Source organism: Silene latifolia, chromosome 4 (genome assembly GCF_048544455.1).
Source record: "Silene latifolia isolate original U9 population chromosome 4, ASM4854445v1, whole genome shotgun sequence".
Classification (NCBI taxonomy): Eukaryota; Viridiplantae; Streptophyta; class Magnoliopsida; order Caryophyllales; family Caryophyllaceae; genus Silene; species Silene latifolia.
In genome coordinates this window covers 77,921,359-77,935,316 of record NC_133529.1, presented here as the reverse complement: position 1 = coordinate 77,935,316, position 13,958 = coordinate 77,921,359, and the positions used below count along the sequence as shown (strand labels likewise).

The window sequence follows — 13,958 nt, the reverse complement described above, 5'->3', positions numbered from 1 at the left end:
GTAATCTTTACCTAGTAAGCTATAAAGATTACCCTTAAGTGCTTGCAGAAGCATTAAGGAAGTAAAGCAAAGTGTTTATGATGCAATTTTGTGTAAGGGTGTTACACAAGTGACAATTGACAATTGAGATTGCGCATGGTTTCCGACAAAACCATAATCAAAACACATTAGGATGGTTAAGATACCATTGTGGCAATGTTAATTAAGAAGTAGATTTTCTAGAATCGTTCTAGGCAATAAAGAACAATGAGAGATATTTATAACGGAAATTGAGTACACTTGCAATCATGAGATGTGCAAGAAGGATGAGTCCCGCACACTGTGAAAATAGTGGGAGCTATTCTTAGGCTAGAGGGCCTATGTCTTGATTGGATCTCGACACGTACTCAGAAAATTTTGTAATGCAAATGTATACATTACAAAGGAAAACGAGTATGTAGTAAGGTTGAGTAAGGTACAAGAAATTGATAAAACCTACTAACCAAAGCCTTCTCAAAGGCTAAACATGATGAGTCATGTCATTTCAATTGAGTTGAAATGAACAACTACATACAAGGTCAAATTAGATTATAGAATATGAAATAGTAATCAGGCATTGACTATTCATATGTGATAATCGCATTTGTCGTTCGAGTTTTACTTTAAAACTCTTTTATTATACTTTGTTACATCCAAACGGGTTGTAGAGACAACATTGAACCCCGTTAAAGTGAACACGGATTAGCATTGTATTCGCCCATAGTCACTTGTATGAGGTGACGTCTCGAAGTGACTAGAGTGTGATGCGATTGATGGCAAGTTCAAGTGCCATACAGTCATATGAGACGACTAGTGGATCACATAGGCAGACTGTTAGGAACACTTTGTCGGGCCTTATGACCGCTTATAGAGTTCTGGCAAATTTATATAGCCTGGTCGTGGCGAGAGCTACTATAGTATTCTAATGAGTCGATTCTTTTGACTAAAGACTATTCACCTAAGATGGCACGATTTCGATTAACTTTGATTTGTGTTACTACGACCTTCGTAAATGGGGTCAAATGGGCATATTTTGGGTTATGATGGTCGTGGCTAGTCGAAGGGAATGAGTGCGACATGAATTGTCCATCCCCTTGTCGAGGTTAAAACAATATCTCGGGGCCACTCGAGGAGTAATGAATCGAAAATGCGTGGCCACGCTCGGAAGGTATCCGAGTGGATAAATCCGGTCAAAAAGTTATTCTCCCGGATCGAGGAAACCACTCTCGATATGATCACTTGCAAGTATGACCAAAGACACCTTGCATTGAGTGGGAGATAGTAATAGGACAAGAGAATTGGTGACGCACACTTGTCGAGGACAAGTGGGAGATTGTTGGGAAATGTGTCCTCAACAATAGTGCGATCACATGATTTAAATATCATTATTAAATCTCATTTTAAGAATACATGTGGATGTAATATTTTACAGTCAACTGGTCCACACATATCGGTAATGATTGGTGACTAGAGTTTGACATTACTTGTCGTGCGTGCGACGGTGGTGATCAGTTGATCCCCTTCGGTCATACCTATAGGGAAATACTCTTAATTGATTATTTAATTAATCGTATACCGATACGAGTTAATTAAATTGCTTAAAATTGACGGATGATTTTGTGAGTATAATTTACGTATCTTATTGTAAATATGATTAAATGAGACACGGTCTAAGTAATCGAATTGTTTTATTACTTAGATGAAATCATTGTTTACGTAAACAATTGAACGGAATGAATAAATCATTATAAATACAGAATGTTGTAATTTATAATTTGGAAACATTTTGGCACGAGTAATTACGAATTACTAGTCAATTTTGTAAATGACATATTTTATGAGTATGTTGATTTTTAATATGTTAAAAATACATTACATTGTGACATGTCATGTAACATGTTACATGTGACAAAATTGACAAATGACAAAATAAAATGGACCATCCATTTTATTATGAAAGTCTTAAAATTAGAGGGATTGTTGGGTTAATATTGTGTTTTCATATTAGTGGAAAACATAATGATTAAAGACTACCTACTAGCCTTGCAAGCCTAAGCTTTTGAGAAGAGCAAAAACAAAAGGCATTGGGCATACTACCCAATGCTCTTTTTTCGACCATCCCACAAGAAAGAGAGAAGAGCTTTTCTCTTTCACATTATTATTCATTCTTTTGACCATGATAATTTTCTAGAGTAAGAAAATCAATAATCTCTACAATATGTGATTTTTCTAGAGAAATAAAATCTCACAAATACTCCCTCTTGACCGAGTGATTCAAGAGCCAAAAATTACAATTTATTTTGTATCATTTTATAGCAAAACTAATATTATTATTAGATCTAAATAATATTAGTTATTATGAGTATTCCTTGGGTATATGCTTTTGGGAGGGATTCTATACTTGAATCTTGTTCATCCATAAGGAAAGCTCAAGAACTAAGTAAGGTAGGTGACCTTACTAGTGCCCAAAAATCCGAAAATCACATGGTGAGAAATAGATTTTTCCATCTCTTTAATTAATGTTTGCATGCATAAGATCACTTATTAATTTTATGACAAATTAAATTAAAACATATATGAGTATGTTAGTATATAAAGATCTACTTTTCCTTCAAATAATAGGTCTAATATAATAACTTATTAATATAATAATATTAAATATTATAATAAATATGTGATTAATAATATTAATAATAATGAGTATATTAATAAAATAATAAATATAATATAATAACTTATTACTATAATAATATTAAATATAACAATAATAATAATAATAATAATAATAATAATAATAATAAATATTTTATGAATAATATTAATAATAATGAATATATTAATAAAATAATAAATATAATATAATAATAATAATAATAATGATGATGATAATAATAATAATAATAATAATAAATATATTAAATATAAATATAATAATATAAATAATACGAATTAATTATTAATAAATATAATAGTAATATAATAATCAAAAAAATAATATAATAATAATTATAGTAAATACATTAATATAAAAATAATAATAATGATATCAATAAGAATAATAATAGTAATGTTGAAATAAACTAATATGAACTGAATCAATCAATCAATCGATCCAACTTAATCAATCAATCAATCGGAGTGAATCAATCGATTCGAATCGAATCAAATCAATCAAATCAATGGAGTGAATCAATCGAACTAAATGAATGGAGTCAATCAATCAATCAACTTATTAGAACTGAAATTATGTCCAAAAGAACAGGACCTAAATGTAGAGTCAAGTATATAACCTGCAGTATTAAGGAATTATAGGCATAATCACGCGTTCAATTTCTCTCTCTCTCTTCGTTCACTCTGTTCCTCTCTCTACGAAATTCGCTGTTTCCTTTCTTCACTCTCACGTAAACAAAAATCCAGCAAATTCAAGAATCAATTCCTATTCAACAATTCTTATTCAACAATTCAATCAACTTTCTATCATATCGCTCAATTCAATCAACCTAATTTTGATTGACCGCGGTTTTCGAATTCAATCCGTTCATACAATTGCTTTTTCCTTGTTTTTGGCTTTTTGTTGCTAGTATGGATTCCGATTCTACAGAGAACACCATGCGTGCAGGTAATTTCATGAATCCTTTGCTTTTTTAGGTTTCCCGTTCTTCAATTTCATGTTTTCATTGTTGTTAAATTGATGTCGCTTTGCAATTTCTGTCGATGCTTTTAATTTCCTGATATATTAAGTTCCAGTTATCATTAAGAATCCATCGACATAGTGTGCAATTCTGTTATTTTATCTCGAGCTTACGATGTTATGCTCATTCGCACTAGATTTAGGTTTTTGTGTTGTTCGTATGCAATGTTTTGATTGAATTGATGTAGGTATACAAATTAATTGCAATTATTGTTTTCAATTTCTCATGCGAGCTTCTGTATTGTAATTTGTCTCCTATTTTACATTAATTCGTCGACATCAATTGAATCTTAGGTGAATCAATTTAGAAGGATTTAGATTATATGTGTTTAAAGTGGTTGTCAAAAAAATTGAGTTCTGACATAGTCACATTTAAACCTGGATTTGCTTTCATGAAAATTGGAGTAACTCTGGGGATTAAATCATCGTTCTTAAAATATTTGACACATGTTACTGTAATATCATTACTATAACATTACAACTTGTTGTCAACACTGAACTTGATATAATTGTGAAAACGTGTTACTATATAATTGTGTAAGTACCTTATTTTGATGAAGTTTTCGCCGAATAATAGTGTTATTCCCCGTTTAACATTGCACAGTCTAGTAAGGTTAATCGAGTGCATATTTCTGTTATGTTTTCAATCCTTATGTACATATATTGTGATAGTAATAGTGTTACTGTAACACGACATCCTTTTGCAGTCCCGCTCGTCTATTAATATACATAATACTTCTCTTTTTCCTTTCATATTACAGAGTCCAGTATTGTTAATCCAATCCTTTCTATGCCAATCGCACAAACACATCCCAATGTCCAACCAAATAATCAGCTTGTTTTGTCTCATACACCTAATGGAAGCTAGAGGTGGATTCGTGTAGTTGAGAGCAAGTTCAGACCTACAATTGGTACAGTTTTCAGCTCACTTGAGGCAGGAATTAAATTCTACGGGGTTTACGCACGCGCATGTGGTTTTACTCCCAGGAAGTACATTGCCAAAAACCTTCGAGGTGGCATAACACACCAAAAATTTATAGTCTGCAATCGTCAAGGGTTTAGGGGAAATAAACAGAAACTGCGTTCCATTCCTGTCGATGAGCATAATAATGGTGACAGCTCTTCCACAGTTGAAACAGTTGAAAGGCATGTTAAAATCACAAGAATTGGCTGCACAACTTACGTTAGATTTGCTCTTCTTAATGGGCTTGAGGGACCTACTATGATTGACGACTTTTCTGAGTTTCATAACCATCATCTCACCTCTGTTTCTAATCGAGATCTCAAAAATATTTCGAGATGCCTTGACATGTTTCACAAACAACTTATATTGGACAATTCCAAGTTTAGCATCGGGGCTGCGAAGACTTTCAGACAAGTTAAGGAGCTTGTACATGGGTATGAAAATATAGGTGCTACATTGGTGGACTTTAAAAACTTTCAAAGAGATATCAAGTGTTATATAGGGGAAAGAGACGCTGACCTTTTCCTTGATCGTCTTGAAAAGCTCAAAACCACCCAACCCCAATTTTACTTTGCCTATGATGTTGACGCATCTAACTGTCTCACGAAGGTTATTTGGACTGATTCCACATCAATTAGAAATTACTCATTCTTCGGGGATGCTGTCAGCTTTGACCCCACCTATGGCACAAACAAGTATGATATGGTTTTTACACCATTCACAGGTGTCAATCACCACTGAAAGTCGGTTTTTTTCGCTGCTTGTTTACTGTCACACGATGGTGAACTGTCCTTCAAATGGGCCTTTCAGCATTTCTTAACTGCTATGGGTCAAAAGGAGCCCCAATTCCTTATCACGGATTAATGCCCTGGTATAAAAAAAGGCCTTCCCCTCTGTCTTCAAGCAAGCTCAGCATCGTTATTGCATGTGGCATATAACGCAAAAGATCACAGACAAAGTGGGTTCAAGATTTGCAAAGACACCGACTTCCTTAATCAGTTCAACGCTGTCGTCTGGGACTTTGATTTGGAACCGTTTGAGTTTGAAGAAAAGTGGTAGCAACTTATTTCAGATTTTCAACTGGAAGATAGCGACTGGTTATCTACAATGTTCACCGACCGAAAGCATTGGATTCCTGCCTACCATCGTGACCTTCCCATGGGCTGCATATTAAGAACAACACAACGATCCGAGAGTGCAAATTCTTTTTTCAAGCGGTATGAGAATCACCTTGGTACACTGGTCGAATTTTGGATGAGGTAAACAAACATCTCTGTTTACTTGGGTCACAATCTCTGTACATAGATTAAGTTATAGTAAACCATTACTGTATCATTGTTAAATAATTCATATGTTGTTGTGCCCTTGTCACATTATTACTAGGTTCCAAACTGCTATAGACCAGTAGCGCTACACACAAAGGTGCGATGATTATGACAGCGACCACTCATTACCTAACCTAGACACAAACATACATTTAAAAAAACATGGTGCTATTGTATACACACATGCTGTGTTTAAGATGTTCCAAGAGGAAGTAAAAGCTGCTATATCATGTGGTATCACTGACTTTGACAAGGAAGACAATCTGCGGATAATTTTTGTAGAAGATCCTGAATCAAACAAAACTTTCAAGGTGACATTCAATCTTTCAACCACGAATGCAGAATGTGCTTGCAAACTCTTCGAAAAAATAGGGTTACTTTGCAGACATATTGTGTGGGTGTACAAGGGCAAAGGAATTCAGCAAATACCAAGCAAGTACATTTTAGATCGTTGGGCCAAGAACTTTCACGTAACTAACAGGTTAGATTCGAAAACTTTATTACGAACTCTGGCTTACTATTTCACTTTGAGCCCTCACTCCAATAATTTATTAAAGTAATATTGTTACCATATAAAACAGTAACTTGCTATTCCATTATCAGGCTTGATCCTAATGGGAATGTCATCGAGGATTCAAATATGGCTCAGTCTAATAACAGCCTTGTGTGAAAGCTATGGGCCGAGTTCAGTGCAACAGTTGGAGTTCTCAAAACTTTACCTTCGGCTCACATGGACGAACTAGCATCCCTCCTAGTTGATTTTCGCGAGAAGTTATCTGTTACACCACTTACAAAAGATCAAGAAATAGAGATGCTCTTGGGCTGCAGCTCGTCGTCTGAAGTCACTATTCGGCCTCCGGTTAAAGCACACAACAAGGGCAGCGGAAAAAGATTAATGTCAGCAAAAACACAAGTCATTGAAAAGGCAGCAAAGCCAAAGAGACTATGTGCATACTGCAAGGAAAAAGTTGACCACGACAAGAGAACATGCCCTCTTCGCATAATTAAAGAAGTAGCTGCAAAAGCATCTAAAAAAATTTGTAGTATGATACTGCCATGCTGTTACAGTTATATGTCATTACAAGTAGTAGGATACTGTGTTGCTGTGACACTAACATACCACAGCAAAAAGTATTCAATTTCTGATGATGAAACAATGATTTTTCATTCAAGAATTGACATGGAAACTTAATATTTCAATTACAGTACGATGGTTTTATCCATCTAACTTCACATTTTTGTCTAGTATTAATACCTTTTCGCGGTGACGCCTAATCCAACCCGAAACCCTTTTCCGTCCCGTTTTAGAAGTGTCTTCCCCTCTTTTAATTCCATTCATGTTTTAGAGTCATAGTGTTACTATATGTTTGATTATGAATGACCTTTTCCGTCCCGTTTTAGAAGCGTCTTTCCCCTCTTTTAATGCCATCCACGACAGGGTATCACCTGTCCCTCCCTAGGTTTTAGTCTTGGGTTTTTCCACTACGAACGACCTTTTCCATCCCGTTTTAGAAGCATCTTTCCATCTTTTAATCCCATTCACGACAGGGTATCACCGTCCCTCTCTAGGTTTTAGTCTTGGGCTTTTGCACTACGAACGACCTTTGACTAAGGAAAAGGGTCTAGCGTTAGATTAGGCGGCTCCGCGAAGCGGTGACACCTAATTCCAACCCTAAAACCTTTTCCGCCCGTTTTAGAAGCGTCTTTCCCCTCTTTTAATCCCATCCATGACAGGGTATCACCCGTCCCTCCCTAGGTTTTAGTCTTGGGTTTTTGCACTACGAACGACCTTTTCCGTCCCGTTTTAGAAGCGTCTTTCCCCTTTTTTAATCCCATCCACGACATGGTATCACCCGTCCCTCCATAGATTTTAGTCTTGGGTTTTTACACTACGAATGACCTTTGACTAAGGAAAAGGGTTTAGGGTTAGATTAGGCGTATCCGCGAAGCGGTGATGCCTAATCCAACCCTAAACCCTTTTCCGTCCCATTTTAGAAGCGTCTTTCCCCTCTTTTAATGTTTTAGAGTGACAATGTTACTATAAGTTTGATTATGAATGACCTTTGACTAGAGAAAAGGGTTTAGGGTTGGATTTGGCGGCTCCGCGAAGCGCTAACTCTTAATCCAACCCTAAACCCTTTTTCCGTCCCGTTTTAGAAGCGTATTTCTGAAGGAAAAGTAGATCTATATACTCAATATATTCATATATGTATTATGTTAATTTGTCATAAAATTAAATGGTGATCTTATGCATGCAAACTATAATCAATATAAAGAAGAAATCTTTATCTTACATTGGAATATTGGTTTATTTGGGCACAAGAGAGATCTCCTTCTCTCTTGTTCTTGTGCTTTCCTCAATGGAAGAACTAAGATCCAAGTATAGAATCTCTCCCAAAGTATAATACCCAAGGCACACTCTTAATAAAATTAATATTATGTATACTAGAACAGTATTAATTTAGTGAAAAATTGACCCAAAAATATTTGGTTTTTATCTCCTAAAACCGGTTAGGAGAAAGAGGAGGAAGAGGAAAATATTTTATCTCTCTAAAATATTATTATGATGAATGAATCAATGATACAATACCCTAAAATATTATGTATTGTATATGATAAAAATAAGGCAAAAACCCTTTGTTTTTCCTTGTCCAAAACCGGGTAAGAGGAAGGGAGGGGAGCCAATGCATGCTTGAGTTTGTCTTCACAATGACAACTAGTTTGCATGGCTAGTTTAGTAGGTAATCATTGTGCTTACCACTAACATAATTAAACTAATGTATTTCCTAATCCTCCCTTAATTTCGGTACATATGGATAAAATGGAGTCCATTTTATTTTTGTCAATATGTCACATGTCACATGTCACATAAAATTGTTATGTATTTTTAACATATTAAAAATCAACGTATTAATAAAAATACGTCATATTAAAAATCAACGTATTAATAAAAATCGACTTAGTAATTCATAATTACTTGTACCAAAATATTTTACCAATTATAAATCACAACAAATTGTATTTATAATAATTCATTCAATTTCAATTGTTTCCTTAAACAATAATTTCATCTGAGTAATGAAACAATTCGATTACTTAGACCGTATCTCATTTAATCAAATTTCAATGAGACACGTAAATATTACTTCCAAAATCGTCCGTCAATTTTAAATATTTTAATTGACTCGTAACGTTATACGATCAATTAAATGATCAATTAAGAGTGTTGCCCTTTAGGTATGACCTGGGGATCAACTCGATCACCACCGTCGCACGACGGAATGTCAAACTCTAGTCACCAATCATTACCGATATGTGTGGACCATTGATGAAATATTACTTCCCAATTGTATTCTTTAAAATGAGACTTAAACATGTGATCATCATGATCAACATTGTGATCGCATTATTGTCGGAGGACACATATTCCAACAATCTCCCACTTGTCCTCGACAAGTGTGCGTCACCAATTCTCTTGTCCTATTACTATCTCCCACTCAATGCAAGGTGTCTTTCAGGTCGTACTTGCAAGTGATCATATCGAGAGTGGTTTCCTCGATCTGGAGAATAACTGATTGACCGGATTTATCCACCATGGATATATTCCGAGCGTGGCCACGCATTTCCAGTTCATTACTCCTCGAGTGGCCCTGAGATATTGTTATAACCCTGACTAGGGGTGGACAATTCCTATCGCACTCATTCCCTGCAACTAGCCACAGCCATCATAACCCAAAATATGCCCATTTGACCCCATTTACGAAGGTCGTAGTAACACAAGTCAAAGTTAATCTGAAACTGTGCCATCTTAGGCGAATAGTCTTTAGTCAAAAGAATCGACTCATTTGAATACTATAGCAGCTCTCGCCACGACCAGGCTATCTAAATTTGCCAGAACTCTATAAGCGGTCATAAGGCCCGACAAAATGTTCCTAACAGTCCGCCTATGTGATCGACTAGTCATTCTTATATGACTTTATGGCACTTGAACTTGCCATCAATCGCATCACACTCTAGTCACTTCGAGACGTCACCTCATGTAAGTAACTATGGGCAAATATAATGCTAATCCGTGTTCACTTAAACGGGGTTCAATTGTCTCTACAACCCGTTGGATGTAACAAAGTATAAGGTGAGTTAATAATAACTCAAACGACAAATGTCGACATCACACTCGGGTAGTCAATACCATATTACAACCTTGTGATGCATATCGTAAGTGTGCAAACACTTGTTGATTGCAATAGAAGTTTAACATGTTACGTGTCCATGTGTTCAAACTTCTTAATCGTATTATCCTTTACATTCATGTTATCACTCATAGCATGAACCTTACCAAGTACACATCAAGGTTCCCGACCTTGGTTTCGGTTCTTTATCTTGAAAGAACTTCCTAATCGATTATCACATAACGAACGAATTTGTGGTGAATGATATAACTTGTACTGATCAAGTACTCCATCCACACACAATGCACTAGGTATATGTTTTGTAGAGTCTTGCAACAATTTGTCAAGATGATTAGCCTAGCACTTCTCACAAGTCCTAGCATATTAGGAAAGATTAGTTTTGAGCAACTTCTTATTCAACTAAGTATCTTTCCAAACTTCCTATTTCTCCTTTTGGATTGAAAAGTATAGGATTTTCTAAAATATGTGCAACCTCTTGACACATAACAGAGTATTCTGTCAAACACCGAAATCGCTCATCGAATTCTTCTCGAGAATTCATGACGTTTCTACTATGGCTTACCAATGATTCATCATGCTCTTATGCATATGATTCATAATTGGACATGTGCATGGTTATTCTAATGGCGGAAACATTAATAACTTTTAATCATGTCATCAACTATATTTAGGTTCAAGGAACGACCATGACTGCTAATGGCAATTCCATTTTCATTTAAATGAATAACCTACGTATCTCGTTGATTCGATGTGTATCTTACAATACTTATCCAATATCTTATGATGTAGTTGGATTCATCATGGTCCATTTTTATCCAGAATTGAAAACTCAAATACTTCTTTGTGAAAGAATAGTATTAGCTCATCATTCCTAATGAGTAACATCTTATAAACTTATATAAGATGATAACTCCCACTCAATTCCATGTCTTCACATGATAATTTCTAACTCCCACTTAATTCGCAATTGACTACTCAATTGAGACATTATATTGCTTTTGTTTGAGATAAGACCATATATGTTCCCATCATATCCTTTCAAAATACCTATTTTGAAGTGGTCTCATTTTTAACCTTATGGAAAGAGATTTTTAATCTCTAACACATTCATGTCATAATGATGTGTGGCAATGTCATTATTTAAATATAAATAATATCTAGAACACGTCCTTCGAAATACCCTTTTCGGAAGGAGGTTTAACCAATTCATTTTCATAATGTGGCTAAGTAATGACTTTTGCGTGGTTTAAAACTTAACTTAGCAATTGAGGATATCGGTATATTAATCCTTGCAACCTCTAGTCATAAATATTGTTTATTACTAGGGTGTTACTTTGATTCATTTAGGCTCTTAAGTAAATCTCAAGGTCGAAACTATTGGTCAAAATTTATCATAAACTAGTCTAAACTTAGTCAAAACTCATGTTAAGACTTTACATTAGTCATTTTTCTTCCAAAAACTTTCTTTTGGTGTCCTCACGTAGTTATCTTAAGAATATGTTCTTTCGATTACTTCACTTGGTCTCTTTAGTCATGTAGAACTATTTGAGACCATAGATCTCATCTATTGGGTATATTATATAAATGGATATACCTTCATTATTCTTCATTGCGTAGATCTCATTTACACAAGTTCACAAACTTATCTTGGTGTGTGTTGTGTCCTCATTTTTCTCCCACTCTATCTTTAGAATAAATACACTAGAGATTCAAAGATAGCATATGAGACACAAATAATGATTTTGAAGTATAAGGAGAACTATCTCATAGGTTGACTAATAGTTTTAGATTTTGAAGTGTACTTGGTGATTGACATTCCTTTAAGAGAGTTCATCGACTCAATATCACTTTATAAATGATCATACACAAGCCTTAAGCATGTGGACGTATAATGAATCCCATCATTATAATTGTCTATTAGATCACTTTAAGTGAATAATCATATGTTTCTAAGAGCAAGCATTTGAATACGAATTTTAGAACAAGGATAAAATGATAAAACGGGTGACTTGGGTTGCAAACCAAGCCACCATTATCCAAAATAAAACCAATTATCCAAAATACCTTTCCATGTCGAACACGGAAACTTAAAGGTTCTAAAATCCAAAACATAATTAAAATAAGACAATAAAAAGCGAAGCTCCATGAAAGCTATTCCTAGCTTCTTGATGGTTTCTCATGCTTGCTTTTCTTTTCCCTTGTCTTTGCTTGGTGGAGGCCCTATTTTCAATAAAAAAGGGAGATACATTATCACAACTTTGTATCACAATACCATAGTTGAATTAGAAACATAAAAGAAAGGATAGTCATATACCTACTAGAGTGATCTTTCCAGCCTTAATATCATCAAGGTATTTGGAACAATTTCTTTTCCAATGTCCAACACCATTACAATAATGGCATTTATCAAGAGGACCCTTCTTGATTTTTGAAGTGCTAGCTTCGTAAGTCTTAGCTTTGGTGAAAGTGGGAGCTTGCTTCTTACCCTTCCTCCCATTCTTCTTAAACTTCCCCTTGCTCTTAGTGCTTATATTAAGCACATCCTTTAGTGGGTTCACATTTAACCCCATGTTCCTTTTGGCTTGCACAAGTAACTTGTGCAATTCTTCAAGAGACACATCCTTGTCTTGTATGTTAAAATTCACCCGGAATTGAACATACTCTTTGACTTTGGATAAGGAGTGTAGAATCCTATCTACAATGAGTTCTTTGGGGATTTCAACCTTTTGAATCTTTAAGGTCTCGACAAGCTCCATAAGTTTGAGCACATAAGGGCTAACCTTTTGGCCCTCTTTGAAGTCGAGATCAAAGAATGCCGCGGCCGCCTCATATTGGACGATCCGCGGAGTTTGTGAAAACATTGTCACAAGCTTGGAGTAAATCTCATTAGCGGTGCCCATCTTAAAGGCTCTCCTTTGGAGATCCGCCTCCATTGCAAAGATCAACACGTTTTTCATTGCGGCGGACTCCTTATGGTAAGCCTCATATGCTTCCCTAGTGGCGGCGGTCGACCTAGTAGTAGGTTCGGGTGGAGAGGCCTCGGTAAGGTAACGAAACTTGTCGTCACCTTGGGCGGCTAATTTGAGTTGGGCATCCCAATCGGAGAAATTTGACCCATTAGTTTTAAGTTTACATCGATCCATGAAGGATCGGAGCCATGATGAATTAGCGAGAGGCGTGGCGTTAGGGGTTGGTGTAGCCATTTGTTATGAGAAAAAGAAGTGGTCTACAAAACAAAATAGAAGGAGTAAAACAAATGTCGTTTTAATAATAATACTCGTAAAAATTTATAATTTAAACAAGTTATATGCATTTTTCTAGTGACCTCTACCCAACTAGATAAATGATTCCAAGACCCAAATTCATATTAACTTGGGCACGGTGTGGCCGATAAAACCCTTATCAATATAACTCGGTGGATTAACACTTTAATCGATTCTACTTTTAGAACTCTAAGTCGATAATATTACATTAACATTTATCTTTAGCCCAAAACACATTCAACAAGGGCACGGTGTGGCCGATAAAACCCTTATCGAAAAACTTTTGTTGAGTTCAATCCAAATTTCGAATAAATGTGTCCATGATCCAAACCCACATTAATTTGGGCACGGTGTGGCCGATAAAACCCTCATCAACATGAATTCGGTGGATAGACATTTATCACCCACTTCCCCTACGTAACAAGGTTTGTACCCCGGTGTGGTCGAGTGCACTCCCTCACGAAATAGGTTTTCATGGTTTCTACTCTTTGGTAAGGCTATGTCTCA

General features: G+C 35.5%; 1 protein-coding gene across 1 annotated transcript; it reads left to right on the top strand.

Moving 5' to 3' along the window:
* The first annotated feature begins 3,600 nt into the window (after positions 1-3,600).
* LOC141651675 (protein FAR1-RELATED SEQUENCE 5-like) lies at positions 3,601-6,668 on the top strand. Its single transcript, XM_074459375.1, has 4 exons — positions 3,601-3,637; positions 4,627-5,378; positions 6,196-6,479; positions 6,602-6,668. The coding sequence occupies exons 1-4, from the start codon at positions 3,601-3,603 to the stop codon at positions 6,666-6,668; spliced, it is 1,140 nt and encodes a 379-aa protein (XP_074315476.1).
* The last annotated feature ends 7,290 nt before the right edge of the window (positions 6,669-13,958 follow it).

Coding starts and splice junctions, on each gene's coding strand:
- LOC141651675 (XM_074459375.1), top strand. CDS start 3,601: ATGGATTCCGATTCTACAGAGAACACCATGCGTGCAG. Junction 3,638..4,626: donor AGAGAACACCATGCGTGCAG/GTAATTTCATGA, acceptor CAATTGGTACAG/TTTTCAGCTCACTTGAGGCA. Junction 6,480..6,601: donor AACTTTCACGTAACTAACAG/GTTAGATTCGAA, acceptor TTCCATTATCAG/GCTTGATCCTAATGGGAATG.